The sequence below is a fragment of the Hemitrygon akajei genome, chromosome 3 (genome assembly GCF_048418815.1).
Source record: "Hemitrygon akajei chromosome 3, sHemAka1.3, whole genome shotgun sequence".
NCBI lineage: Eukaryota > Metazoa > Chordata > Chondrichthyes > Myliobatiformes > Dasyatidae > Hemitrygon > Hemitrygon akajei.
In genome coordinates, this window is record NC_133126.1 from 164,354,705 (window position 1) to 164,382,103 (window position 27,399).

Here is a 27,399-nt window from a genome sequence, read left to right on the forward strand (position 1 = left end):
GGTAGCACTAGTGTCAGGATTAATTGTGATTTTTTGGGATGCTGAGACTGCAACACTGACAGCAAAAGGGAAATTGGGAAAGGCTTTTTATGCAACACTTGGTAATCGTCTGGATGGGGAGAATGGCAGGAATAAACTTCCATGGCTATGGAGATGGTGCAGAAATAGGATTGTATAGATCCCTGTACAGAGAATCAACATAGGTAACATGATCTTAACCTGAGCTGTAAAGTCTGTGTGGTTCAAAGGATAACAGTTCAGTTTGCTATTTGTGGTGACTGCTGAGTTTCTACTAGCACTCGGTCACTTCAGTTTCTTATCTTGATTTGCAGGAGGGTTGTGTGCCTTTTCATGCCAAGACACCTGTTCTGCCAACTCTTGTCACAAAATGTGTTGCGGAATAACCGTATCCTCATATGATCCAGGCATCTTGACAATTTCTGAAATTTAAATACACTTTCCTCTCTGTTCCTTTCCAAGAGCTGTGCCCTGGAACATAGTTGAACCAAACACTAAAAGGATGTTGAAAATGCCAGTTTCTCTTTCCTGCTACTTGGGAATCGAGAGTAGTCTTAAGAAAGCATCCATTCCTGTACCCACTTTTTTAACAGTAGTGTGTGGTATCCTTTTGGTAGTCACAGATGTTTTATTGGAGGGTTATAGGGGATGGTACATGGCATCCTATTTGCCAGCCCTCTTATCTCCTTCCTGCTGTGGATTGTTTGTAAAACAAGGAACATTTTAGGTCAATTTTATTTGTGGAGTGTATGTTGCTTCTTTGTGGATGCCTTGTTTTTAGAGGTGGTGTAATTTACCTACAGTATATCTTAGAATAGAATAGTACTTCATTGTCTTTGCTCAAGACAACGAGATTGCAGTGCTACTCCTGTCCATAAAAAAGCATTTTTACAATGCATGCAGTATGGCTAAAAGAAAATTCCTGAATTTAATGTGCAACAAGTGACTTTGATAGTCAAATGCTGTTGGCGCAGTGTATTGGACTATACACTTACAGGAAGCCATTGCAGTTCTATTCTCCAAAGTACACCTCGACACTAGTGGTCTTCCTGCTATAACACACACTTAATGGGCACACAATTAGTAATGAGATTTACGTGATTATATCTAGGTTATTCAGTCTGAAGTACTTGGATTGTTCTTGTATGGTCTCCTTTATTTCAGCACACATGACTTGTGTGCCATGCAGTTTCCTGGTTGGTGTTTATCCCTCAATCAAAAACACTGAAATATAGATTATTTACTCACTATGATGTTGTTTGCAGTGCTGTGCTCAAAGGGATTACCATTTCAACATTGCAGCAGTGAAGTTCTTCAGAAAGTACTTCATTGATTGTAAACACGAGGAAATCTGCAGATGCTGGAAATTAAAGCAACACACACAAAATGCTGGTGAAACACAGCAGGCCAGGCAGCATCTATAGGGATAAGTGCTGTAGACGTTTCGGGCCGAGACCCTTCGTCAGGACTAACTGAAAGGAAAGATAGTAAGAGATTTGAAAGTAGGAGGGGGAGGGGAAAATGCGAAATGATAGGAGAAGACTGGAGGGGGTGGGGTGAAGCTGAGAGCCAGAAAGGTGATTGGCAAAAGGGATACAGAGCTGGAGAAGGGAAAGGATCATGGGACGGGAGGCCTAGGGAGAAAGAAGGTGGGAGGGGAGCACCAGAGGGAGATGGAGAACAGGCAGAGTGATGGGCAGAAAGAGAAAGAAAAAAAAATGGAGGGGGAGAAAAACTAAATACATCAGGGATGGGGTAAGAAGGGGAGGCCACCTACGCTCTGTCTGCCAGAGAAAGCAGGTTCTCCCAGTGGCCACACATTTTAATTCCATGTCCCATTCCCATTCTGATATGTCTATCCATGGCCTCCTGTACTGTCAAGATGAAGCCACACTCAGGTTGGAGGAACAACATCTTATATATAAGGCTGGGTAGCCTCCAACCTGATGGCATGAACATTGACTTCTCTAACTTAGGTTAATGCCCCTCCCCTTCTTACCCCATCCCTGATATATTTAGTTTTTCCCCCCCCTCCTTTTTTTTCTTTCTCTCTCTGCCCATCACTCTGCCTGTTCTCCATCTCCCTCTGGTGCTCCCCTCCCCCTTTCTTTCTCCCGAGGCCTCCTGTCCCATGATCCTTTCCCTTCTCCAGCTCTGTATCACTTTTGCTAATCACCTTTCTGGCCCGCGGCTTCACCCCACCCCCTCTGGTCTTCTCCTATCATTTTGCATTTCCCCCTCCCCCTCCTACTTTCAAATCTCTTACGATCTTTCCGTTCAGTTAGTCCTGATGAAGGGTCATGGGCGGAAACGTCGACAGCTCTTCTCCCTATAGATGCTGCCTGGCCTGCTGTGTTCCACCAGCATTTTGTGTGTGTTCATTGATTGTAATGTGCTTTGCAGTGTTGTGACCGTGGTATATAATTGATTTATTTTATAGTGGAACAGATATCTTATCAAACCTAAAAAGAAGTCGATCAATGTATGTCTTAATATCTGTTAACTGTTTGGTAATGAATCAGTTTTGAAGAATATTACCAAAATGGCTAGATTATCTTCTGTTAGATAATTACATGTTCATGGAAAATGGACTTAACTTTTTTTAAAGTTTGTTTTTATTTGTTTTTTTCCCCAAAAACTTTATTGCTGGTGAGAGTAACATGCATTTTTACTTATCATGCACCCATAACTTAAACTCATCACAGTTACTTTTATTTTTTCACACAGAAAACACCACTCTTAACTCGAGCAGTGAGGCAGAGCGAAAATCCCAACGATATTATCTATCCTGCCTGAATGAGCAAACAATCGAAGACCTTGGAGCTCAGCCTTTGATTGACCTTATTAACAGGGTAATGTTTGCTTGGGATTATTAAAAAGATTATTCAGTTATTGTTTCGCTTGTAAAAGTACTTTACTCTAGAGCAGGTGTTCCCAGCCTGGGGTCCATGGACCCCTTGCTTAATGGTATTGGTCCATGGCATAAAAAAGGTTGGGGACCCCTGTTCCGGAACAACACACAGAAAATGCTGGAGAAACTCGTCAGGTCAGGCAGCATCTGTGGAAATGAATTAACAGTTGACGTTTCAGGCCAAAACCATCCTTCAAGATTGGAAAGGAAAGGCGAAGATGCCAGAATATGAAGGTGGGTGGAGGGTGAGGAGGACAAGCTGGAAGGAGATTGATGAAACCAGGTGGTGAGAGAGGGCAGGGGGATGAACTAGAAGCTGGGAGGCATTAGGTGGAAAAGGACTGGAGAAGAACAAATCTGATAGGAGAGGAAAGTGGATCATGGGAGAAAGAGAAGGAGGAGAGGCACCAGGGTGAGGTGATAGGCAGGTAAGGAGAAGATATCAGAGTGGAAAAATGAAGAAGAGGGAAGAGAAATGGGGGAAAAATTATTGGAAGTTGGAAAAATCAATGTTCTGTGGAGGCTACCTGGATGGAATATAAGGTATTGCTTCTCCAACCTGAGAGTGGCTTTATTGTGAATGGGAATGGGGATGGAAATTGAAATAGTTGACCAGTAGGAAGTTCTGCTTGTTGAGATGAAGCTAAGGTGCTTGACAAATCTCTTTTAAACTTAAAATTTTAATGCGTCCGGTTGAAGACTTTGAATCACCTTGATGTTGTTTAAAGATGGTAGAAACATTCATAACTAATAGCTTTGAAATATGAAGCAAAATTTATCTTTCACTATTTTATGCTGTTGAATTTCAGGGTGTACACAATTTTTCCACATGTGGAATCTGGATATGATTCTTGTTGAAATACTACTTTCAAATTAAGGTGACAGCATAAAAGCTATCCACGAACTATATGCTGAGTGCAAGCAAAATGAGGATTGGGTTGATTTATGTTACATGTTTATATTGTTACTCAGGGTAAAGATTTAACATAGGAGAATCATTTTCTTCAGATGTACTCCGTAAAAGTTTGTACCCCAGTGTTTTGCAATGTCCCATCCCCATTGCATGCAGTTAATTTTGGTCAGTTAGGATCTAAATCAGAATTAAATTAAGTCATTATGATTATAATTTGTGTAAGGGCGTAAGTATATTATACAGGTAGTCCCCGAGTTACGAACGTCCAACTTACGGACAACTCGTACTTACGAACCAAGGAAGGAGAATGCTGTCCGCTATTTTAAGTCAGTTCGCGACACCGTCCACCATTTTAAGTCATTGCTGTTGACACTGTGTTGAGTGTTTAACTTTGTATTTGGCTTAAATTTTTCTTAGCAAGATTCACCCTGACCTTGCCCTCCCCATTCCGGTCGGCTGGAGGCGCAGTGAGATCAGCGCCAGGCTGGAGAACGGAGGTTTCCGAGTTCGATCCAGTGACAGACCGCTCCCATGCCGGGTTGATGTTGATCCAGTGACCCCCGTACCATCCGTGCCGGGTTGATGTCGAGCTTGCAACTCGACCTCCTAAAAAAAACCACTGCCACCTCCAGTTTAAATTCCCACATGGAATATTGTGGAGGATCAAATACCCAAACCCTGCACAGCCCCCACTTGTCCCATTTATCCTGTCTCAGTGCGGTGGTCCTTAGGACCCAGCGGACCTAGGGAGCCGGCACAGCTCGGGACCCGCCGCCCACAGTGTTTCTGTTCCATTGACGGGAAGCGATCGTGATTGAAAATAAAGTGGAAATAATAAAGCGTTTGGAAAGAGGTGAAATGCCATCGGTCATTGGAAAATCGTTAGATTATAGTCAGTCAACGATCGGAACAATTTTAACTGATAACGGATAAAGTGAGAATAATGGAGCATGTGAAAGGCCCTGCCCCAATGAAAGCTACAATTATTACTAAGCAACGCAGTGGTTTAATTATTGGAATACATACGTTTCTTAAGTGTTTTATATGCATAGAAAGGTAAAATATATACTATATACAAAGACAAACATTTGACTGACTGATGCTAAATAATACTGGATGTACAAATCCGACTTAAAGATGGACTCAGGAGTGGAACTCATACGTAACCTGGTGACTGCCTGTATTGTATCTAGGCAACTTTGTTGCAAAGAACAGTGAATTTATTGAGGTGGTTACAAGTTAGTGCAGTCTGTTGCTAGCGTATGGTAATGTTTTAAAGAACTGACCAATTTCTGCTGGGACAGAAATACGATAATAGCTCATGTGAGAATTATATAAAAATAACTAATAATAGTTAATGTGGGAAAATGCCCAATCATTTCCATTCTAGCTCGAAAGTAATGCAAGAGAAAAGATCAGTTAAGCTTGTAGTAGGCATACTGATATTTGTGGGAGCTTATATGATCTGGGGTTGTTGTGAAGCCTAAGGAGGTTGAAGAGGAATTTTCCAGATAGTGGAATTGGTTTAGTAGTGTCATAGTATTGAGGTACAGTGAAAAGTTTGTATTGCATACTGTGCATACAGATCAAATCATTACAGAGTTCATTCAGTAGTATAAGTTAAAACAACAATTATTGTTTAAAGGAATAATTATAAAAAATGCTACAGTTGAGGAGAAAGTGAACTGCAGGAAGATCATAATGAGGTAGATTGTGAGGTTGAGAGTCTATCTTACTGTACCAGGGAACCATTTAACGGTCTTACAACAGTGGGATAGAAGCTGTCCTTGAACCTGGGGAAGCATGTTTTCAGGCTTTTGTATCTTCTGCTCCATGGGAGACTGGAGAAGAAAGAATTTCAGGGGTGGGTAATGTCTTTGATTATGCTGACTGCTTTACTGAGGCAGCAAAAAGTCCATGGGGGGGGGGGGGAAAGACTGGTTTCCATGAGGTGCTGAGCATTGTCCACAACTCTGCAGTTTCTTGCAGTCACGGGCAGAGCATATTAACTATTCTTTTGCCTCTACTAGTGAATTATGTGGCTGTGCTGCAGTTTGAATGGACCTTGGCAGATCAAAAGCACGTGTATTTGAGATTATTTTGTAAGTTTATTTTTCATTTCTGGAAGCAAAGTAAACATACAAACATAGAAAATAGAATTAGGATTAAAGCTTCTGCACCTTTCAGTGTAATTATGGTGGTTCATCTATGGATATCTGGTGCCCAAAGAAGAAATATTAATTCCTCCTTGAAACTATTTAATAATTTGGCTTCAGCTGCCTGTTGTGGCAGAGACCCATTCTCTAGAAGTTTCTTCCTATCTCAGCTTTAAATACTCAACCTTTTTCTTTGACCCCCCCTCCCCCCCCCCGGATTCCTCCATCATCAGGAACACCCTTTCTGCTTCCAATCCATCCAGTGCTATTAGAATTATGTTGACATGAACTCTCTTCAAGCATCAGTCCTGCCATCTCAGAAATTCCCTGTGTTGCATGGTGAGTAGACCAACAATACACACAATATGATCTCGCTAAGGTATCTTACAGTTGCAGTAAGAAGTTGCAGTAAGTTGCAATGAAGGCCAGAGCATTCAGTTGCCCTTTTCATTTCCTGCTTCTCCTGCACGCTTAACTATAGTACCGACTGTGACCAGACACCCAGGACTCGTGGGATAGGCAGAGTCACCAATCTACTACCCTTCGGGTACCGATCAGCCTTCCTGTTAGTGTCACCGCAATGAATAACTTCACATTTATCCACATGATATTCCTCTAATCTTTTCCTTTTCCTCTCCAGGTGCCTGTCCAAATGACTTTTAAATGTTACATTCGTGCCTGCCTCTACCACTTCCATCACCCTCTGTGTGAAAGAATTGTTTTTCTGATTTCCTTTAAATTTCTCCTCTCTCAGCTTAAGTCTATCCCCTGGTTTTAGACTTCTCTTCCATTGGAAAATGACTCTGACTTTGAACCCAATCTTTGCACCTCAATGTTATATACCACTAAAAGGTCATCCCAGTGAGTTTGTCCAAACTCCAGTAAGTTTATCCAACCTCGCCTGATAGCTAATGCTCTCTTATCCAGTGGACCTTCCAGGTTGCAACTCTTCATTAGCACTGGGAAGAAAGAGGGATTAAAAAGGTGGATTAAGGTGGGGGGGGGTGGGGTTTGATATACAGTTGGGGAACTAGCGAGTGAGAATGATGTGAGAAGCTGTGAGCTGATAGGTGGAAGTCTCTGAAGGACTGAAGAAGATGGAATTTGATTGGAGAAAGGACGGTGGCCTATGAAATAAAGGGAAGGGGATGAGGAAGGGGGGGTCCCGTGGGAATGTTTGGGTGATGGGCAGATTTAGGACGTGGGGGAGGAGAATGAGATAGGGTGATGAGGGACTGTGGGATAAGGGGAATAGTGGAGGGTTGCGGGGGAATGGTCAATGGAAGTCTGAGAAATCGATGTTTTGCTGTCAGGTTGGAGACTGCCAAGATGGAATTTGAGTGCTATTCCTCTGATATGTATCTGGCCAAAACTTGGCAGTAGAGGTTCCACGTTGGTGGGAAGTGAAATTAAAATGGTTGGCCAACAGGCAGTCCTAACTGGTATGGCATGAAGGTGCTCAATAAGCAACCCAAGTTCCGACTGTACATCAGTGCACTCATCTTTGCTTCAGCAGGGTTTGAGTACAAGTAGAAAACATGCTGTTGAAATGAAATAGGGCTCTGGCGAGAGCAAACACAGAATATTGTGTACATGTCTGATTAACTGGCATGAGGAAGGATATACTTGCAGTACAATGAAGATTCACCGGATTGATCCCCGGAATAAGGGCGAGAGCCCTACCGAAAGAGATTAATCAGATTGGGCCTCTAGGAAATTAAAAAGAACAATGGCTGATCTGATTGATAAATACAAAATCCTTGAGGGGCTTAACAAGGTAGATGTGGATATTGATTGATTTTTCAATATTAAGTGTTGGCTGTTTAAGATTGAGAAGTGAGCCTGCCATGTACAGCATTTCCACGGCAATAGAGGTCTGCGGGCTTCTCAATGATGTCTCACTCCTCTCAAGTCCTGGCTTGAGATTATTGTTGTAAGGCTCAGATTGTTTTTTTTTCCCAGCAGTTATATTAATATATCAGTTTTCTTTTCTGTGGGATAACAGAAATATTAATTACTTAAGCAGCCAAGCTTTTAATTTGTAAATTCTCTAGTCTTTGGCAAATCTAAATCACTTTCCCAAGAATATCCAGAATGTCAGAAATAACAAGCCAATTTGTTCATGTAATTTAAAGTATCACAGTACATTGATGTCTTTTTCTCTGCCTTGTCTCCACTTGTTCCTGAACAGATGCTTCTTGTTATCTGAAACAAGTCAAAAGACTAAGATAGTTTGGTACGGTGGCTTTGATTAATAGCTGTGCTTGAGATCTGCATGTAGACTGTAGCCTTTGTGGATGTGGTGTCTGCTTGTTGCCTGAAAACAGTTAATCAGTCTGGTGTCTGTAGCCAGTGTAAACTGGCTAGCTTGACTGTCTAATAGTAATTTCTTACATAAAAGGGCATCGGAGAAGATTGCCAGCACTAATGTGTAGAGTTGGGAGTGCGTGGCAAGCCGCAATCTGTAAAGCACAGAAGCTGGCAGCAGACCACCATTTTCTGGGATTTATTGAGGTACGACTAAGGGCAAACAGCTGACTTGCTGAGGTGATGCAGACTGGCATTGGAAGTGTTAATGATCCTGGAAGTCTTTGATGTATTCTTCGAGCATGTTTGAACTTGGGTTCTGTGGGAACTAGGCAGTCTTGGGGAAAAGCCATTTTAGGCCAGAAGGAGCAACAGTGCCTTTTTTTTTGCAACTCATGGGGATTCCCACGGTTGTACCCAACTGCATGTAAATTCCTCTCAGCTGCCTCCTCTGTCCTTTTAGGTTTAATTATTGCTAATTCTCATAACATGTTTACGAGAATTAGTGCATCAAATGAATTTGAACTGCAGGATTGGTTGCACGAGGGAGTGCTCTGCATCCATAAACACCAAATTCTGCAGATGCTGGAGATCCAGAGCAACACATGGAATACTGGGAAAACTCAGCAGGTCAGGCAGCATCAGGAAAAGGAATAAACAGTTGATGATTTGGTTCAAGACCCTTCTTTGGGACTGGATAGGAAGGGGGAAGAAGCCTGAGTAGGTGGGGGGGGGGGGGGGAGGAGTACAAGCTAGGTGATGGGTAAAGTGAGGAGGGTGGAGGAGTGAGGGAGGTGATAGGTTTAAAAAAAGTAAAGGAAGGAGAATAAAGAATCTGATTGGAGAGGAGAGTCAACCATGAGGGAAAGGGAAGGAGAATGGAGAGGTGATGGGTAGATGAGGGGAAGAGACTTGAGGTGGGGGGTGGGTCAGAGTGGGGATTCGAAAAAGAGGGAAGGACGAGGGGGGACAATTACCAGAAATGAGAGAAATTGATGTTTATGCCAACAATGTCCTTCTTGATTTTATACATTTCTCTCAGATTATCTCTCAGTCTCTAGAGCAGTGATTCTCAATTGTTTTTTGGCCACGGCCCCCTTAGGAGCTCTTCTCAGGTTCCAGGGCCCCCCTTTCAAACAGGGATACAACACAAACAGGTAGACAGAAAATTATTTATTATTGAATACCAAGAAAACTTGAACATTCCAACATACTGGGCAAAACTTCAAAGGGGACTGTATGAAATTAAACAACTATCTGGCCCAGTGCAATCCTTGAGTTTGGTGCTTTTCTGCAAGTTTCATGATATCAGGCTCCAAATTAGATAATAACAGTCAGAGGTCACCTCCTGTTGCAATATCAATTATGTTCCTGGATTTTGTTAAGGGAACTACCTTGCAGAATCCGCTCTCAACCAAATATGTTGAGGGAGAGGCAATAAAAAATCTTTGGGCTTTTTCCCACAGTGTTGTAAATTTATTCAGCTGATCACTCTTAATCCAAAAATGCTGTCACCCGGAGCCAGGGATTTTTTTCTTTCGGTGACTTCCTATGAAGTAATAAACACTTTTCACAACCTACCTTAACGTATAATATATCCAAACACATATACTTTAAAGTTACTAGGCTAAAAAAGGCCTAGCAAGGCACATTGATCTTTGGAGAATGAAGTATGGTGATAGTGGATGCGAGAACCCTTGATTGAATATGCTAACCCGGTGGAATCTGATTCACAACTGACACTGAAGTGAGGCTGTGTGGGAGGAGCTTAAGCAATGAATTTACCAGGTACGCCGAATTCAAACGGTGTGTTGGAAAGATATTATAAATAGGAGGGAAACCATTGACTCCAATGAAGGTTGCTGCTTGGGTATTTCATCGGTTCAGTTACCAGGGCCCCCATAAACACTTGGGGCTCCCCTTCTAACAGGTTTTCAGTTGGTGGCCCCCTTCAAATGTGCCAGAGCCCCCAAGGGGGACATATGGCTCCCGTTGAGAATGGCTGCTCTAGTGAATAAAGTCCTAGCCTGTCCAGCCACTCAATATAAGTAAATCACTCAGGTCCTAGTAATATCCTTGTAAATCTTTTTTGCACACTTCCCAGTTTAATATTATCTTTCCTGTAATAGGGCAACTTAAACCAAACACAGTTTCAGCAGCAGCACCTTGTACAACTGCACCAAGACCTCCCAACTTTTGTAATGAATGCCCTGATTTATTTATGACGGTGAGCATGCCAAAAGCTGCCTTCACCACTGTCTACCAGTGACTGTGCTCTCAGTAAGCATGTGTCTGTAGTACAAGGTCCCACTGTTCTGTAACACTCTCAAGGGCCCTGCCATTCACAGTGCAAGTCCTCCTGGGTTTGATTTGCCAAAGTGCAATACCTTGCATTTGTCTGATTTAAACTCCATTTGCCATTCCTCCACCCACTTACTCAGCTGACCAAAATCCCACTATACATTTTGATAAAACTTATGCATTGTCCACTATACCACCTAATGGGAAATCCTTGAAGCCCATTGGGAAAAGGAGAACGTGATTCATGTCAGATGGTTCCCCAAGCGGATTATCAGTCATTTGAGAGAACGCTTTTTCAATAGAACTTTCAAGCAAATGCCAAGATTTTTGTTCACCTGGTCACGTGAAAGGACCTCTCCATTAAATCTTCCGTATACAGCTAGAGTCTCAATCCTTGTGCCAACTGTCTTTGAGATAGCTATCATCTTGGTGAGAATGTCACCCATCTTCTGGACTGTGTCTATACCAAGTGATGACATTGTCTTTGTCAAGGTTCATCTTGCACTTTATCCATGTTCTGCAGGCTGTTCAGAGAAGCATACTGAGACACACATTTACCACTGCTAGGTGATTATTAATTCAGTAAAATATGCACTTTGTTCTACTTGAAGCTTGGTCTCCCAGTGCAAGGGAATGTGTGCAACAGAATGCTGCTGACTGACGCATACTCAGGTGTCGATATAGTTTCACCAAAGCTTGGTACAGCCATTGCAAAAACTCTGACAAGGAAAGGCTGCTGTTTAGGGTCTTTGCAGCACTGGACACTGAAGTACTGAGTCTGTGTAATAACCTCTCAAAATTGTTGCTGGTGGAAGGTCTGGGGCTGAAAAATTATGACGTTGACATTGCATAAATATTGTAAGTGAACATGGTTGCATGCTGACTATAGACAAAGCATTGTTCTATAATATAGAATTGTAACATCTATAAACAAAGCATTTTTATGCAAAATACAATTACCTGCAGGAGGTCGTCTAAGTATTTTAGAATTTTACTGAAGTGTTTATTGACTGTGTAATTCCATTAACTTCAGTTCAGTATGCAAGGCCTCCTTCCAGTGGAAAACTAATCAATCATTTTCTGTAAAGGAACTACTAGAGTGTGTAATGACTGAACAATCAACGGGTTTCAAAAATGTCTGCATTTTACTCTAGCCTGTCAGTAGAAAATATGGAATATTAAAGATATGTCCTTGGATTTAGCTTTAATTTTCTACTAAGTTAAAACAATGAAAAGGAATAGAATACTGCTAATCATATTTATTTTTGTTTTTAATGCAGACAGGAGGCTGGAGTATCACAGGTCCTTGGGATAAAGACAACTTCCTTGAAGTGCTAAAAGTAGTTTCTGGGACATACAGGACAAGTCCATTCTTCACAATTGATGTTGGTACAGACTCTAAAAGTTCCAACAGCAATATCATCGAGGTATCTGTTTTTTTTGTCTTTGAAGCAATTCAAAATGATAAAATATGCAAGATTCGTGAAGTTTTATTTGTAAATATATATGCAAAGCATGTCATATAAGTTCACTCACTAAACTATGACAAAGTGATACCTTAAAACCACTTTCTAGAATAAGTTACCAATTCAGGAAATGGAGTTATGAAGGGATGAAATGGATTACTAAGTGAAAGACAGCATTAAGTTGTAATCTTTTCTTTAGTTCATGTTTTTTGTATTTTATTTGCAGCTCAATAAAGATTTATTTTAACCATCAAAGTGAATTTTTTTTTGTAATTTTTGCCTTTCAGATTGATCAACCAAGCTTGATTCTTCCATCTCGAGATTATTATCTAAATAGTACAGCAAATGAAAAGGTGATGCTTCATTTTAAATTTAATTTGGAGAGTCATTTTTGTAATCTTCATTCTTAACAATTCTTTAGGCTTAGGAGCCTGATGGTTCCTGAACCTGGTGGTGTAGGACTTGAGGCTCCTGTACTTCCTCCCTCATGGCAGCAGCGAGAAGACAGCATGGCCAAGATAGTGGGGTCCTTGATGATGGATGGTGCTGTCTTGTGGCAATGCTCCTCATAGATGTGCTCACTGGTGGGGAGAACATTTCCTGTGATGTTGTGGAAGGTCCTGCCAACACTAGATTCAATTACACTCATTCTGGTAAAAAAAAAATTCCCTTTTGTCCTTTGAATTGACCCGAGGTTTGTATAGCAGTTGCTTGTATCGATATCAAGGCATTTCTGTTGATGGCTTATCCTGCCAATGATCATGGATCTAACCCTAGCATTATTGTAATGATAAATTTGCTTGCAGCAAGCCTCTCACTAATACTACATCAAATCTACACATCTTAAGAGGGTTTCCACTGCATGTGCAATATATTACAGGCAAATGAGCAAATAAAGCTCCAAGGGAATTATCTAAATGTGGCAGTATTATGTTGTGTTTTCACTTCTATTCACCTCAGACTAGCTTAGATGGCCACCTTGGCCAGTATAGAGAACTGGGCCAAAGGGCTTGTTTTAATGCTGCATTCTGTGTTGTGGTTTCCCTAACAATGTTCTATTTCTTGTTTTGTAGGTATTGACTGCCTATCTCAACTATATGGTTGAACTGTGTGTGCTTCTGGGAGGGGAATACAATTCAACATGCACTCAGATGCAGCAAATATTGGAATTTGAAACTATTATTGCAAATATCACAGGTTCCCAGGATGAACGTAGGGATGAAGAGAAAATATACCACAGGATGACCATTGCAGATTTACAGGTACACTAAAGGCAGTACTTTCGGATTGAGTCACCTATTTTACGTTACTGTGCCCATCTGCAATCAATTTGAAATTTGAGGGGTAATTGCTTCAAATTGAACCTTGAAAGTTTTATATTTGAAAGATGATTCTAAAATCTTGCTGATGTGATGCAGAATACTATTCATTTTTGTGAGACTTCAGTTTAATTGAATTAAAATGGTGCAGTTACTCATAATGAAAGGTACCTCCACACTACTGCTGCCCATGGACATGATCTTTAATTATGCTTCTGTTATAAAGCATTTAGTACCAGGTCAAACTGAGGTAGTCCTTTGCTTTAAGGTGCTTTCTCAGCTTCTGGTGATTCAAAATGTGATATTGTCTTGGATGTTGGCTGCAAACTGGCAAGATGTATTGGAGTCAACAACAACATCATTTTCAATTAATTGAAATTCGTTTTCATTCTGGATTTAATAAGGGCACAATGACACTCGTATTGCTCCCATTCTTATCTTTATAAAATGCTGTCATCAGGCATTTTGTCCAGTTGATCTTCTGCCGGTATTTCCCATGTATGATCTGTGCTTTTTCCCTTCTACATAGGCATTGCAAATCACCTGATGTGGAAGATATTTTGGGTCTAGCCTTACAAAATCACACGAGTCACTTTACCTATGCCCATCCATGCTTCAAGATCCCCTTTAACTGGAAGATCCCCCAAGATATTGAAATGTTCTAAAAATCCATACAACAGTGCTCTAAATTTCAGCCCCTTTCTCCAAACGTTCATGTCAGACTGGGATGAAATGTAGAATTGAGTGAGATGACAGTATGCTCAATGGTTGACGATGAGAATGTTTATTTATGGACGGACTATCCAGTAGTTAATAGTAGATTTACCAATGCTGATGGAAGCTCCATTATAAAATAATGAAATCCTCAGTAGTCCTGGCCCATTAAAATAATAGAAATCATAGGTTGATTCACAAAATTATGGATCTCCACCACATAATAAATCAATTACCAATTCAGTATGCCATGAGCGGAGCCTCCTGTTAACTCTTTCCTGACCCTTCTTTACCACCTCCATCTGTTCTTGGATCCCTTTAGTACAGATCTCTCATCATATCAAATACTGAGTGCTCGAAAGAGCATGACAGAGTAATGCGGCACTGCCTTCATGATTTCCTTCCTCTGAGGATCCATCTGATTGTGAAGATAGGTGGAGGGGCGGGGCATGTTGAGGAAGCTGCAGAAGGACTTGGACAGATTAGGAGAACGAGCAAACAAGTGGCAAATGGAATACAGTGTTGGGAAGTGTATGCTCCTTGGTAGATGGAGTAAAACCATGGATTATTTTCTGAATGGGTTGAATAATTAAAAGTTCGAGGTGCAAAATAGACTTTGGAGTCTTCGCATAGGATTCCCTAAAAGTTAGTTTGTAGGTTGAGTTGGTGGTGAGGAAGGCAAATACAGGGTTAACATTAATTTCAAGGAGACTAGAATATGAAGGCAAAGATGTAATGTTGAGGCTTTATAAGGTACTGGTGAGGCTTCACTCAGAGTGTTGTGAGCAGTTTTGGTCCCCTTATTTAAGAAAGGATATTCTGACAATGGAGGGTGTTCAGGGGAATGATTCTGGCAATGAAAAGCTTATTGTATGAGGAGTGATTGATGAGTCTGGCCCTTTACTCACTGCAATTTAGAGGAATGGGGGGTTGCGGAGGGATCTCATTGAAATCTATTGAATGTTGAAAGGCCTAGATAGAGTGGATGCAGAGAGGATGTTTCCTGTTGTGGAGGAGTCTAGGACCAGAGAACACAGCCTCAGAATAGAGGGAAGTCCATTTAGAATGGAGATGAGGAGGAATTTCTTTAGCCAGAGAGTGGTGAATCTGTGGAATTTGTTATTACATGCAACAGTGGAGGCCAGATCATTGGGGGTAATTAAGACAGTTGAATAGATTCTTGATTAGACAGGGCATGAAAAGTTGTGGGGAGAAGGCAGAAGAATGGGTTTGATGTGGAAATTGATCAGCTGTGATAAAGTGGCATAGCAGACTAGATGGGCTGAATGGCCTAATTCTGCTCCTATGTCTTATGGTTTTATGAACCTGAAAAGAAAAACAATGTAGATTAGCATGTAGTTGTGTAGATGAGCAATTGCAACACAGTAGCAGTGCCAATCAGCATGGGGTTGTTGTACTCAGTGCATGCCAATAGTATCTGGAATTTCTGGGGAAGAGGGTAATTTTTCTTGCTGAGTTGCTGACACAAGGCTGCTTGTCGCCTAGAAATGAAAATCCAATGATACAATCGGTATTCTGGTTGTCTCCAGACATCAAAACAAAGACATACAGTTTTAGATAATTGAGCATAATTTATTTATCAATACATTAATAAAAAGACTATGAAGTTAAAAGTATAAATGATGGTTTCAAGAGATCAGTATTTTTAACTTGGTTATCATTGGCAATAAGCTAATTTCTTAAGATCAATTTTATTAGAAAGGATAGCAATGACTTAAAATGGTTACAAATATTCAAATGTAGGCTTGTTTGTATTTTGTTCTCAGAATTTAGCACCTGTCATCGATTGGTTGGATTATTTATCATTTGCATTGGCACCTCAGGAACTGAATGACACAGAACCTGTAGTTGTCTACGCCAAGGAATATCTGCAGTTGATGTCGGACCTTATTAATAAAACCGAGAAGAGGTAATACAGATAAAAACTGCTTGCTGATTATAGAGCTTTGTTTAATTCTGTTAAATTGTATGAATTTAACACATGTATGAATTGCTTAGGTACACTTGATTGCCATGGAAAGCAAAGATATTGAGTTATTGGACTCAGTGCCAAAAAGATTTTCAAGGAACGTATCAGATTTCAGACTTAAACATAATGTGAAAGAATGAACTGATGCGGCTTAAAACAGAATGATTTAATATAGGTCTTTAAGGTAATGCATCACTGTAACTCCGATTTTTTTAAATGTGGGAAATGGGAAAAACCAGAGGGCCTAAAAACCTTATAAAGCCATAGGGACTGATAATTTGTGTCACAGAGCAGTAAAGAAAATAACCAGGAAAATAGTGGATATGTGGTTATCTTTTTCCTGATTATGAAATAATTCCTGCAGAGACGAGATTGGCAAAAGTTCAAGCATTACTCATAAAAGAAAGGAAAAACAAAAATCTTGAAACAACAAACTGGCTGGCTTGCTACCAATCAGTACGTACTGGAGGGTCTTGAAAAGGATGTGACAACGGCATTGTTCAGTTAACAACAGGAATAGGCAAAATCAGTATGGTATCCTGAAATGGAAATTTTGTTTGAAAAATACTTGGAGTTTATTTTGAAGAAATAACTTGTAGTTATGAGAGAACCAGTAGATATGGTGTACTTGGATTTTCAGGAAGCTTCTGACAAAGTCTGTATAAGTCTTGTAGGGAAAGTTAAAGTGCATGTTATTGGGTTTGATGTATATGTATGGATTAATCATTGCTTAACAAATAAGAAAAAGTAGGATTGTTTTTGAGGAGACAACCAGTATCTTGTGGGATTAGTGCATGGGTGTCAGCAGGTTTAACAAAAACAGGCTTCAGAGATGAGTGACGATTTGTTTGTAGCTCCCAACAAATACTCCCATTTAAACTAATAGAGCAGAAATATGCACCGTGTACACTGCTAGTAAGTAACATTGTTTCAGCCACTTAAGTGAACTACAGATCTTTGAAACTGCCAAACCGCCCAGGGAGCTAGTGCAGCTGGAACTTCAGGGGAGGTACAGTTGCATCAGGAAACATGGCTGCTTGGGAGGACTGCAGGTAAAATCAATCGCTCTCATTCTCTCTCTCTCTCTCTCTCTCTCTTGTTTTCTCTCTTGTGCACTCTCTCGCTCTCATGCACTCTCGTAAAATAAAACTCTAAAATAAAATTGACAATCTCAGAACGACTACAGTATCAGAGAGACATCAGGGACTGTTGTGTACTCTGCTTTACAGAGACATGGCTCACCACCAGCATTCTGCACACGATGCTTCAGCTGGTGACATTTGCCTCTTGATTAACTCATCGTGGTACACAGACCTGACGGTTCTGCTCCCAAAATCAGGATCGGTTTCTGATCTAGAACGTTGCCCATTTTATTTTTTGAGGGAATTCTCTGCCATCATCCTGATAGCAGTGTACGTTACATGCTGGCAAAGGTCAAGCTGACACTAGAGGAGCTGAGTACCTTGATCAGTCACAAGACAACACACCCTAATGCCATCCTGATAATTACTGGCGATTTCAACAGGCTAACTTGAAGGGCTGTCTGATATTCCACCACTAAAATGTCATCTGTGGAAGCCAATCCACTTGATCACTGTTACATCTCCATGCTGTGCTATTGTCTCCTTCAAGGTGAAACCTAACAGCATACCTAAATGGCAGTGATGCTTCACCCCCAAATGTGCTCAACAGCTTCTATCCACGCTTTCAGAGGGAGTATAACATTACACCTGTGCAAGTCCCCACGGTATCTGGCGACCCTGTGACTTGTGTCTCTGAGTCCGATGTCAGGACATCCTCAAGGGCAAGGCATCGGAGTCCGACGGTGTACCTGGCTGGTTCTGATCAGGGTGAGCTGTCTCAATTACAATAGCCCTATATCATTCATACCTATTGTGAAGAAGTGCTTTGAGAGACTAGTCATGACTGGAATTAACTTGTGCCTAAGCAAGGATCTGGATGTGCTGCAACTTGTCTACCACCGTAACAAGTCTATAGCAGATGCTCTTCATTCAGTTTTACGAGTAAACAACAGCAAAACATACATCAGACTTCTTTTAAGGGATTACAGTTCAGCATTTAACACCATCATCTCCTCGGTACCAATCAACAAACTTCAAAACCTGGGCTTGGTTACCCCCTCTGCAACCGAAACTTCGACTTCCTTATTGGAGACGGCAGTCAGTGCAGATCAGTGATAACTTTTCGCTGATGATCGACACAGGCACACCTGAAGGATGAATGATCAGCCCCTGCTCTATCTACGCTCATGAGCGTGTGGCTCTGCATAGCTCAAATGCCATTTATAAACTTGCCAATGGCACAGTTGTTGTTGGCAGAATCTGGGATGATGACGAGGAGACAAACAGGAGAGAGAGAGATCAGCTGGCTGGGTAGTGTCGCAACAACAACCTCACACTCAACATGAGTGAGACTGAGGGATTGATTGTGTTCTCCAGGAGGGGGATGTCAGGGGAGCACACACCAGTATTCATTGAGAGTTCAGAGTATGTCAGAGAGGGAAGGATGGGCAGTTTCAAGTTTCTCGGTGTCAACATTATAGGATCTACCTTGGGCCCAACACATTGATGAAATCACAAAAATGGCACGCTAGGAGCTCAACTTCATTAGCAGTTTGGGAGATTTCTTATGTCACCAAAGACAAGTTTCTACACAGTTATGAGCATTCGGACTGGTTGCACGGAGGTTGCAAGAGGCTGCAGAGGGTTGTAGGCTTAGTCATCTGTTATCGTGGACACAACCCCTTCCCCCTCCCACCATCAAAGACATCTTCAAGAGACGTGCCTCAAGAAAGCAGTATCCATCATTGAGGATCAGCATCAGCCAGAATGTGCTTTCTGCTGGTTACTACAGTACCATCAAAGAGCAGTTACTAGAGCCGGAACCCTTAGATTCAATGCTTTAGGCACAGCTTCTTCCTCTCTGCTGTCAGATTTCTGAAATGTCCATAAATCCATGGACAGCACCTCATTATTCCTCTTTAGCATGAATCAGAATTAATATCACCGGCATATGTCATGAGATTTGTTAACTTTATGGAAGCAGTACAATGCAATACATATAAATAAATATAGAGAAATAAACGGAGTTACATTCAGTATATATATGTCTATTAAATAATTAAGTTAAAGTCTGAGTGTGAGCCTGAGGCCTCTGTTGGTCCGCATCGACCATGGATATTTGTCCTAGCTGTCTAGATACACAAGCCTGGGCAGTATGACATGGAGAGCAAGCTGTTGCCCATGTCGCAAGCTCCCCTCCTTCACACATCTGCAGAACACAAAGGAATGGCAAAAACAGATACAGTTTAATACCAACAGCGTTGCAGGAGTTGCCAGCCAGCGTTAAACTCGACGTAGGACTGACTTAGAGACTCCAGCTCCGGATTTTTCCCTCGGGTTTTACTCCTGAAGCCTTCCCTGTGAGCGGGTATAGGCGCAAGGCAGCGGAGGTTTGAGATCAGAGTTTTCCTTCTCCTGGCTGAGCTGCAAACCACGGCTGATAAGCTGCATCTGCCCGAAACAAAAGGCACCAGTAACCAGCCTTTGCCCCGTCTCCTGTAAGAGATGGTTCTGCTGGGCTTAGTAGCTATGCCACATGTGAAGGCCGGGAGCTGGACTTGGTTGTCAGAGGCTATTTGAGGTGCATGCCATTGGGAGCATTTAAAAGTTAGTGGGAGCTTGTCTCCATTATCACCCACAGCTATAACAACCTGAAGGAATCTTAAAGAAGTTAAAATAAGAAGTGCAAAATAATAGAAATAAAAAAGTGATGAGGTAATGTTCATGGGTTCAAAGTCCATTTACAAATTGGATAGCATTGGAGAAGAAGCTGTTGCTGAATTGCTGAGTGTGTGCCTTCTGGCTTCTGGTCCTCCTTCCTGATGGTAACAGTGTGAAGGGGGCATGCCCTGGGTGGTGGGGATCCTTAATGATGGACGCTGCCTTCCAAAGGCACTGCTCCTTGAAGATGTCTTGGATACTACAGAGACTAGTACCCATAATGGAGCTGTCTAATTTTACAAGTTTCTGCACCTTATTTTGATCTTGTGCAGTATCTCTCTCCACCCCCACCCCCCAAATATAGATGGTGATACAGACAGTCGGAATGCTCTCCATGATACATTTGTAGAAGTTTTCAAGTATTTTAGTTGACAAACCAAATCTCCTCAAACTCCTAATGAAATATAGCCACTGTCTTGTCTTCTTTATAGCTGCATCAATGTGTTGTGTCCAGGTAAGGTCCTCAGAGATATTAACACTTAGGAACTATTTTTTTTTGTAAGTTATAGTAATTTTTATGTCTTGCTTTGTACTGCTGCTGCAAAGCAACAGGTTTTTTGACATGCGGTATGTCAGTGATAGTAAGTCAGATTCACATTATGATTCTGATTCTGATCTTGCACAATGTGGATAGGTATGAAGTTATCTACCTTGATAGGGGCTGGCACATAATACAGGTAAATTGGTTTATTATTGTCATATGTACTGAGGAACAGTGAAAAACTTGCAAATATTCATAGAAATCAATTCATTACAGCAGTCAAGAAAGTATTCATGGCAAGAGGATTTGAATACAGGAGCAAGGGTGTTATAATTATACCGGACCCTGGGAGACAAAACTTGGTGTGTTGTGGGTAGTGTTGTCTTTCTTACCTTGGAAAGGATATACATGCTCCAAAGCTAGACTGTTTTCTGGGATGGAGAAGAGGTTAAGTCAGCTGGGTTTGTATTCACTAGAATTCAGAAGAATGAGAAGGGATCTAATTGAAACACATAAAGACCTGATGGATCTAGGTAAATAAGAAGTGGAGGGATGTTATCTCTGGAATGTATCTAGATTGTGGGATGTTTTCTCTGGCTGGTAATCTAAATTGAGGCTTCTAGTGTCCTAGCCTTGAGTTTCAGAGAAAGAAAGTTAGGACTGAGGCTTAGTACTGTACCTGTGGAATTTTCTACCACATTTTTCAGAAAAAAAAAATCAAACAGTGAAAGAAGAGCATATGATGTTCATACAGATCAACAGCGATTATGTTGGCTGTTCTCTTCCTAATTTCTGTATTTTCGTGAATGAATGATGATTAGCAAGACATTGGTTGGTGAATATTGGAAGAAACTACACAGAGGGTTGTAAGAATGTGGAACTTCTATTAAAGGGTATAGATGAGGTGAATATTATTACTTTTGAAACGGAAGTTTGGAAGACATTTGAGGGAAAATAGAGAGCTATGCAGATAAATTTGTCTAATAAAGCATTGCATGGACTGGTAGCACTAAAATATCTTCTAATGCTGCAGGTTCAAGCAGGTCTATAAAATTACTAATGTAAATAATTTTGAATGTAGAAGCATGCTAAGTAAGTTGCAAAGACAGAAGTATTCTTATGTTTTCACAGATCAAAGTTTGTAACTTTGCCTCTGGATGGATACTGGGGAGATTTTGGGGACATTTATCAGGAGTGCTGCATACACAGGGCCCTTGATAGTGTTAAGGATCCCACCCATCCATCCAGCATCCTTTGACTTTGCATAAAAACAAGATGAGAAACAGTTTCTTCCCCCAGGCCATTAGGCTTCTGAACTCTCAGCCTCATTGTATGCAAAGTGTCTCTGGTTAATCTGTTCTGTACCTTTATAATATTTAATATTAGTGCACTGTAGTTTGTTATTCATGTATGATTCATCTGTAGATTTTATCCTTCCCTTCATAAGTTAGCATGTGTTATGTGTACTACTGTGCTTTACACCCTGGTTCAAAGAACCATTATCTCGGTTCTATATACATTATATGGTTATATGCATGTATATAGTTAAGTGGCAATAAACTTAAATAGGCAAGGAAAACTCAGATACTGTTCTGAAGATAACATAATTCTATTTTAACTCATCAGAATTTTACTAGAGTGTATCTGTCTGTTTGATGTAGCCAGGAAACCCAGTTTATTTCAGTATAGAATATTTACATGCTTATTTCAAGTGATAAACCATCTTGTAAAGAAAAGGCGCTCCCTTCAGTAGTTTAAAGGGATTTGGGGGTATTGACAGAGATTGCTCATGAGGCTGTTCAATGATGATAAGCTGGCCTTGAGGCTCCATTATGGAGGAGGAAGGTATTGACTTGGGGCTCAACAATGAGAAGAGAACTGCTTTCTTCAAATAATTACAACAGTGTTGGATCCTGATGCTTCTGCAATCCAAAGATTCTTCTTCAGTCAGGAATGAGGCATAAAATGTGTTTCCTATGGCTGTTTTATCAAATGTTACAAGAGCAACGAAGAAATGTTGAGAAAACAAAGAAAAGACAAAGGGAAAAAGTAGACAATGGTCATCCATACTCAAACTAGAATTAACAGAAAATTTCAATGATAGCAATGAACCTATAAAATAGCCAGATTCAAGTGGCATGACACCTGCTATCGAAAACTCAGAAGTTTCTAGAAAGTACAGAAGCAACACTACCATAATGACTGGAAAATTACAGGTGATTATATAAAAATACAAGCAAGCATAGGAAAGTTAAACTAAAAGAAGCTAACAATTCTACATTGGGTATTGGGAAGGCTGATAACTGTAACTGAAGGCCTTTTGTCAAATGCTTATCAGTACTCTGATATACTACCAAGTGTCTGGTCACCCCTGGGTCACTACAGCTGGAGCCTCTCAAGAGGGATCAACATTAACTGCCTTTTAAGGTTTTGGTGTGGAAAAGCTAACTCTGATCTAGTTTAGGAGTTGATCTATAGAATTTGATAAGAGAGATGAAGAAAAATTTCAAGGGGATAAGAGCTGAAAATTAAGTTCAGTCAAGAAGTGCTTATACACAGGAACTCCTCCAACTCCAAAACAATGAAGTCTTGTTCAACTAAAAGTTTCATTCTGGGATGGATGGATTTGGATGGGCAAGGGTTTTGGAGAACAAACAAAAACTGATCAGAGTACGTTTCCATTGGATGGTAGCCTTGAGGGGCCTAATGGCCCAATTGTGTTCTTATGAAATAAATTATTTGTCATCTACATCACCTATTTAATGGTAGCAACTGAACAGGAGAAAATAAAAAAAGCTATCTGAAAATGTAGAAATGCCTTGGCAGTGCATTGCTCAGAATAGAATACAGATTATACTGGCCTGAATGCTTGAGCCTTTATATGCTGATTCAAGTCACATCATCAGTTCTTTGTGAGGTTAGATTTTGTTCTTTTAGTATACCAGTTGGCTAGATTTCATACCTGGCAAATTACATTTGTTTTGGTGTCTTAGTAGTATTTTAAAGGCCTGATTTAAATTTATTTGTCAAACTCGATTCAAGTGATTGTATTTGCCTCTTGAATTAGCTGCTGATTTAAAAAAGTTGGTCCAGAGTATTCTGTCCAAACTTTTCAGGATTCATCCACACATTATCAAACTGTGCCTATTGTTCCTAAAGTTATTACATTTAAAGAGCCCATTCTTCTGTTTTGCCAAATCTCTTCTGGTTTACTAATACCCCTGGGGCGGGAAAGCTGCCATCCTTACCGAATCCCATGTATTGCCACAGACCTACAGCAATTGACACTTCACTTAGCAAGCCATTCGTCAGATTAAAGCTTCCCTGTTGAACCTGAGAAAGGACAAACCACACGGTGAGGATACTGCCACCAAATTCAGACATAAAAGTGCTCCACTCAATCAGCCCAGCAAGGTCCTATTCACAAGTATATGGGCACTGGAGGCTAATTCGAGACACCCTGGTCAAGCAGCAGCCTAATGTAATTATATTTACAAAATTACTATTTACAGATAATTTGCCAAATTTCCATCATAAACCTTTGGTGGTACTTGCCCAGTTATAATATGCAAGCAGAGGTAATAGTACAAAGAGGAAGGAGTTACCCTGAGAGCCCTAATTTATTCCAGACTTGTAAAGACTCATAATAACAGGCTAAACCCTCTCTTTAACATCACGTTTCCCTTCAATTAGTACTGGTCCGTACTGAGCGGCATTTGAAAGAAGCAATTGAAGTCACAGAGAATGGACTGTAGATTGGGGATTTCAACGTTTGGTTGGCACAGTCATTGCCCAGCTGTTCATATCCAGACTAGTTCTGCAGTAGGTAGAGAGTGAATTACACACAGGATAGACCTAATCAACTTGGCCCTCAGCAGACTATCTGGCAGATACATCAGAGCTCGTCAGCACTGGTATGAGTCACTGTAACGTAGTCTCTGTAGGAACCCAAATTGCACTGAGGAAGCTTCACCTTGTGTGGAAGGCACACAGGATAGGATAATAATAGATCTGCCCTCTCAGAGATGGGCATCGGTGGATCATCAACATTAGGACTACACACCTGTTTGATCTGTGAACTCGTGGCCTGGCATACCTCTGACTCAACATTTACATTCAAGCTAGCACATCAATCAGGGATGCGGGAGGGCATGTCCGGAGCAGCAACAGGTGTTCCTAAACATGATCTGTCAGTTTGGCAAAGATACAGTAGAGGGCTACGTGCATTCCTCACTGCGTTCTGTTGAATGGCATGCAGTAGGCAGGGCTGAGTGATTTCTCAACCAACAGATCAATCTCATCCGCTCTACCACATTTAAGTAGCCAGTGGAAGAGGCAAAGCCTCTTATGCGCAAGTATGTCGAGGCGCACTATATGAATATAAGATCAGGCTTTAGTGAACATATACAAGGAGACAATATGAGTTTAGTGCATGACACCTCACACCGACTTCACAGCCTGGATTAATTTTTTGGATGCTGTGTTAATTGCACCTATTAAAGTGATGCTGAGCTTCTACAGATCTGAGCCACATAATTGACCTGGTTTTTGTGCCAAAACAAAGTTTGGCATGCCTGTTCTTCAGTATTTTTAGATCTTGGCATTTAATGTTAATAATACATAAAGTGAATCAATTCACATTTCAAAATATTAAACAAGTTGTACTTTAATTCATTCTTTTGTCAAAGTTTTATGTATTTACAATGAACACCTCCTTACTAACTGTTTCTACCAAGACATTATTATATTTGACTTGACCATAATCTCCATATAATTATTCTTTTCCAAGCTTGAAAAAGAATGTGCTTCTAAATTTGTGGTCTGTTATTCACAGATAGTTGCCTCTCTGATCCCATGCTGGTAAAGATCCTGCATTAACTGTGCATTTTCTCTTTACCTTTTGTTTTCCAAAGTGCAACACTTCACAGTTGGCCTGATTAAATTCTATCTGCAATTTCTGCACCCACATCCTGCTGGATCCTTTTGCAATCTTCTACACTATCACACCATCACTAATTTTTGTGTCATCTGCAAATTTACTAACTGCCCATCTATATATTTATCTATCATTTAGATATATATCATGAAAAGCATAGGACCCAATATGAATCCTTATTGTACAATACTATTTGTAAACCTTCAGCCAGAATAAGACTCACTGATTGCTACTGTCTGTCTTCTACGGGCAAGCCAATTCCATCTCTGAACAGTCAGATCTCTATGGATTCCGTGCATCTTAATCCTCCAGATGATCTTACAAAGAGACACCTTCATGAAGCTTTACCAAAATCCGTGTAGATAATGTCCACAGCTCCATCTTTATCAATGACCTTCATAAACTCCTTGAAAATCTCAATAAAGTTAGTGGCCATGTCCTATCCTGCACAAAGTTGTGCCGACTGTCCCTAATTATGCCACAGTTTTCCTAATGCTCATAAATTCTATCCCCAAGAATCCTCTTCAGTAGTTTCCATACTACTGACATGAGACTCAATGGCTTATGATTTCCCTTCCTGAGCAAAAGAACAATGTTAGCTCATTGCCAGTCCTCTGGAAACTTAGCTGTGGCTAGAGAGGACAGGAAAGGCCTTGGGTCAATTCCCAACAATCTAAACTGTTGCCTAGGGAAGACAGTGAAGAACAAGACCTCCAAGGTAGTAATCTCTGGATTACCCCCAGTGCCACGTGTTAGTCAGGGCAGCAATAGAATGATATTACAGATGAATGAGTAGCTGAGGAAGTGGTGCAAGGGGCAGGGTTTCAGATCTTAGGTCATTGAGATCTCTTCTGGGGAAGCTATGACCTGTATAAAAAGGATGGATTACATTTGAACCCTAGTGGGCAGTTTTATTAGAGCTGTTGGGGGAGGATTAAAACTAAATTTGGCTGGGGGATGGGAGCTGGAATGATAGGGCTGAGGATGGAGGTGGACAAATAGATGCAATGTATAGTGAGACTATGAGGAAGGACAGGCAGATGTTAGGGCAAAATTGCAGTCAGTGGGATGAATTGAAGTGTAAAATGGGGCACAATCAGAAGGAGTGATAAATATAGGACTGGAGTTGTTATATTTGAATGCATGCAGTATGCAGAATATGGGAGTTGATTTTGTAGTGCAGTTAGAGATTGGCAAGAATAATGTTGGCATCACTGAGTCATGACTGAAAGAAGATCATAGTTGGAAGCTTAACATCCAAGGATACGCTTTGTAATGAAAGGACAGGCAGATGGTAGACGGAGTGGGGTGGCTCTGACAGTAAAAAATGAAAAATCTTTTTTTGAAAGAGGTAACATACAATCAGGAGATGTAGAATCCTTGTGGGTAGAGTAAAAATACCCTGATGGGAGTTAAATACAGACCTCCAAACAGTAGCCAGGATCTGGGCTACAAATTACAATAGAAGATAGAAAATGTATGTAATAAGGGCAACGTTATGATGCAGGTAGACCAGGAAAATCGGGTTGGTGCTAGATCCTAGGAGATGGAACTTGTGGAATGCCTATGAAATGGCTTTTTAGAGCAACGTGGTTAAGCCCACGAGAAAAAAGGCAATTCTTAATTGAGTGTTGTGTAATGAACTAGATTTGTTTAGGGAACTTAAGATAAAGGAACACTTAGGAGGTAGTGATCATAATGTGATAGATTTCACCTTGAAGTTTAAGAAGCTAAAATTGTATGTATTGGTAATACAGCAGAGTGAAAAGAATTACAGAGGCACGAGAGGAGAGATGGCCAAAGTTGATTAGACGAGGACACTATCAAGGATTACAGCAGCGCAGCAATGGCTGGAGTTTCTGGGGGCCATTCGGAAGGCACAGGATAGATGCATGTGAAAGATTATGTATTCTAAAGGGAGTGAACCATAGCTGTCAAAGGAAAGTAAAGAAAGCCTATAAGAAAAAGACAGGACAAATAGTGGAAAGCTTTTAAAAAAACACCAGAAAGCAATTAAAAAAAGCCGTAAGCAGAGAAAAGATAAAACATGAAGGTAAGCTAGCCAAAATTATTTTTCAGATCCA

General features: G+C 40.8%; 1 protein-coding gene across 5 annotated transcripts in view; it reads left to right on the forward strand.

Moving 5' to 3' along the window:
• The window catches only part of LOC140725584 (endothelin-converting enzyme 2-like), a 128,801-nt gene that overhangs the window by 65,370 nt on the left and 36,032 nt on the right, over positions 1–27,399 (forward strand). For all 5 annotated transcript variants that reach the window (XM_073041224.1, XM_073041222.1, XM_073041223.1 and 2 more), the window contains 5 exons: positions 2,746–2,870; positions 11,887–12,033; positions 12,360–12,425; positions 13,146–13,334; positions 15,893–16,035. In XM_073041224.1, coding sequence (XP_072897325.1) covers positions 2,746–2,870; positions 11,887–12,033; positions 12,360–12,425; positions 13,146–13,334; positions 15,893–16,035 — 670 coding nt within the window. The remainder of the gene's footprint in view (positions 1–2,745; positions 2,871–11,886; positions 12,034–12,359; positions 12,426–13,145; positions 13,335–15,892; positions 16,036–27,399) is intronic.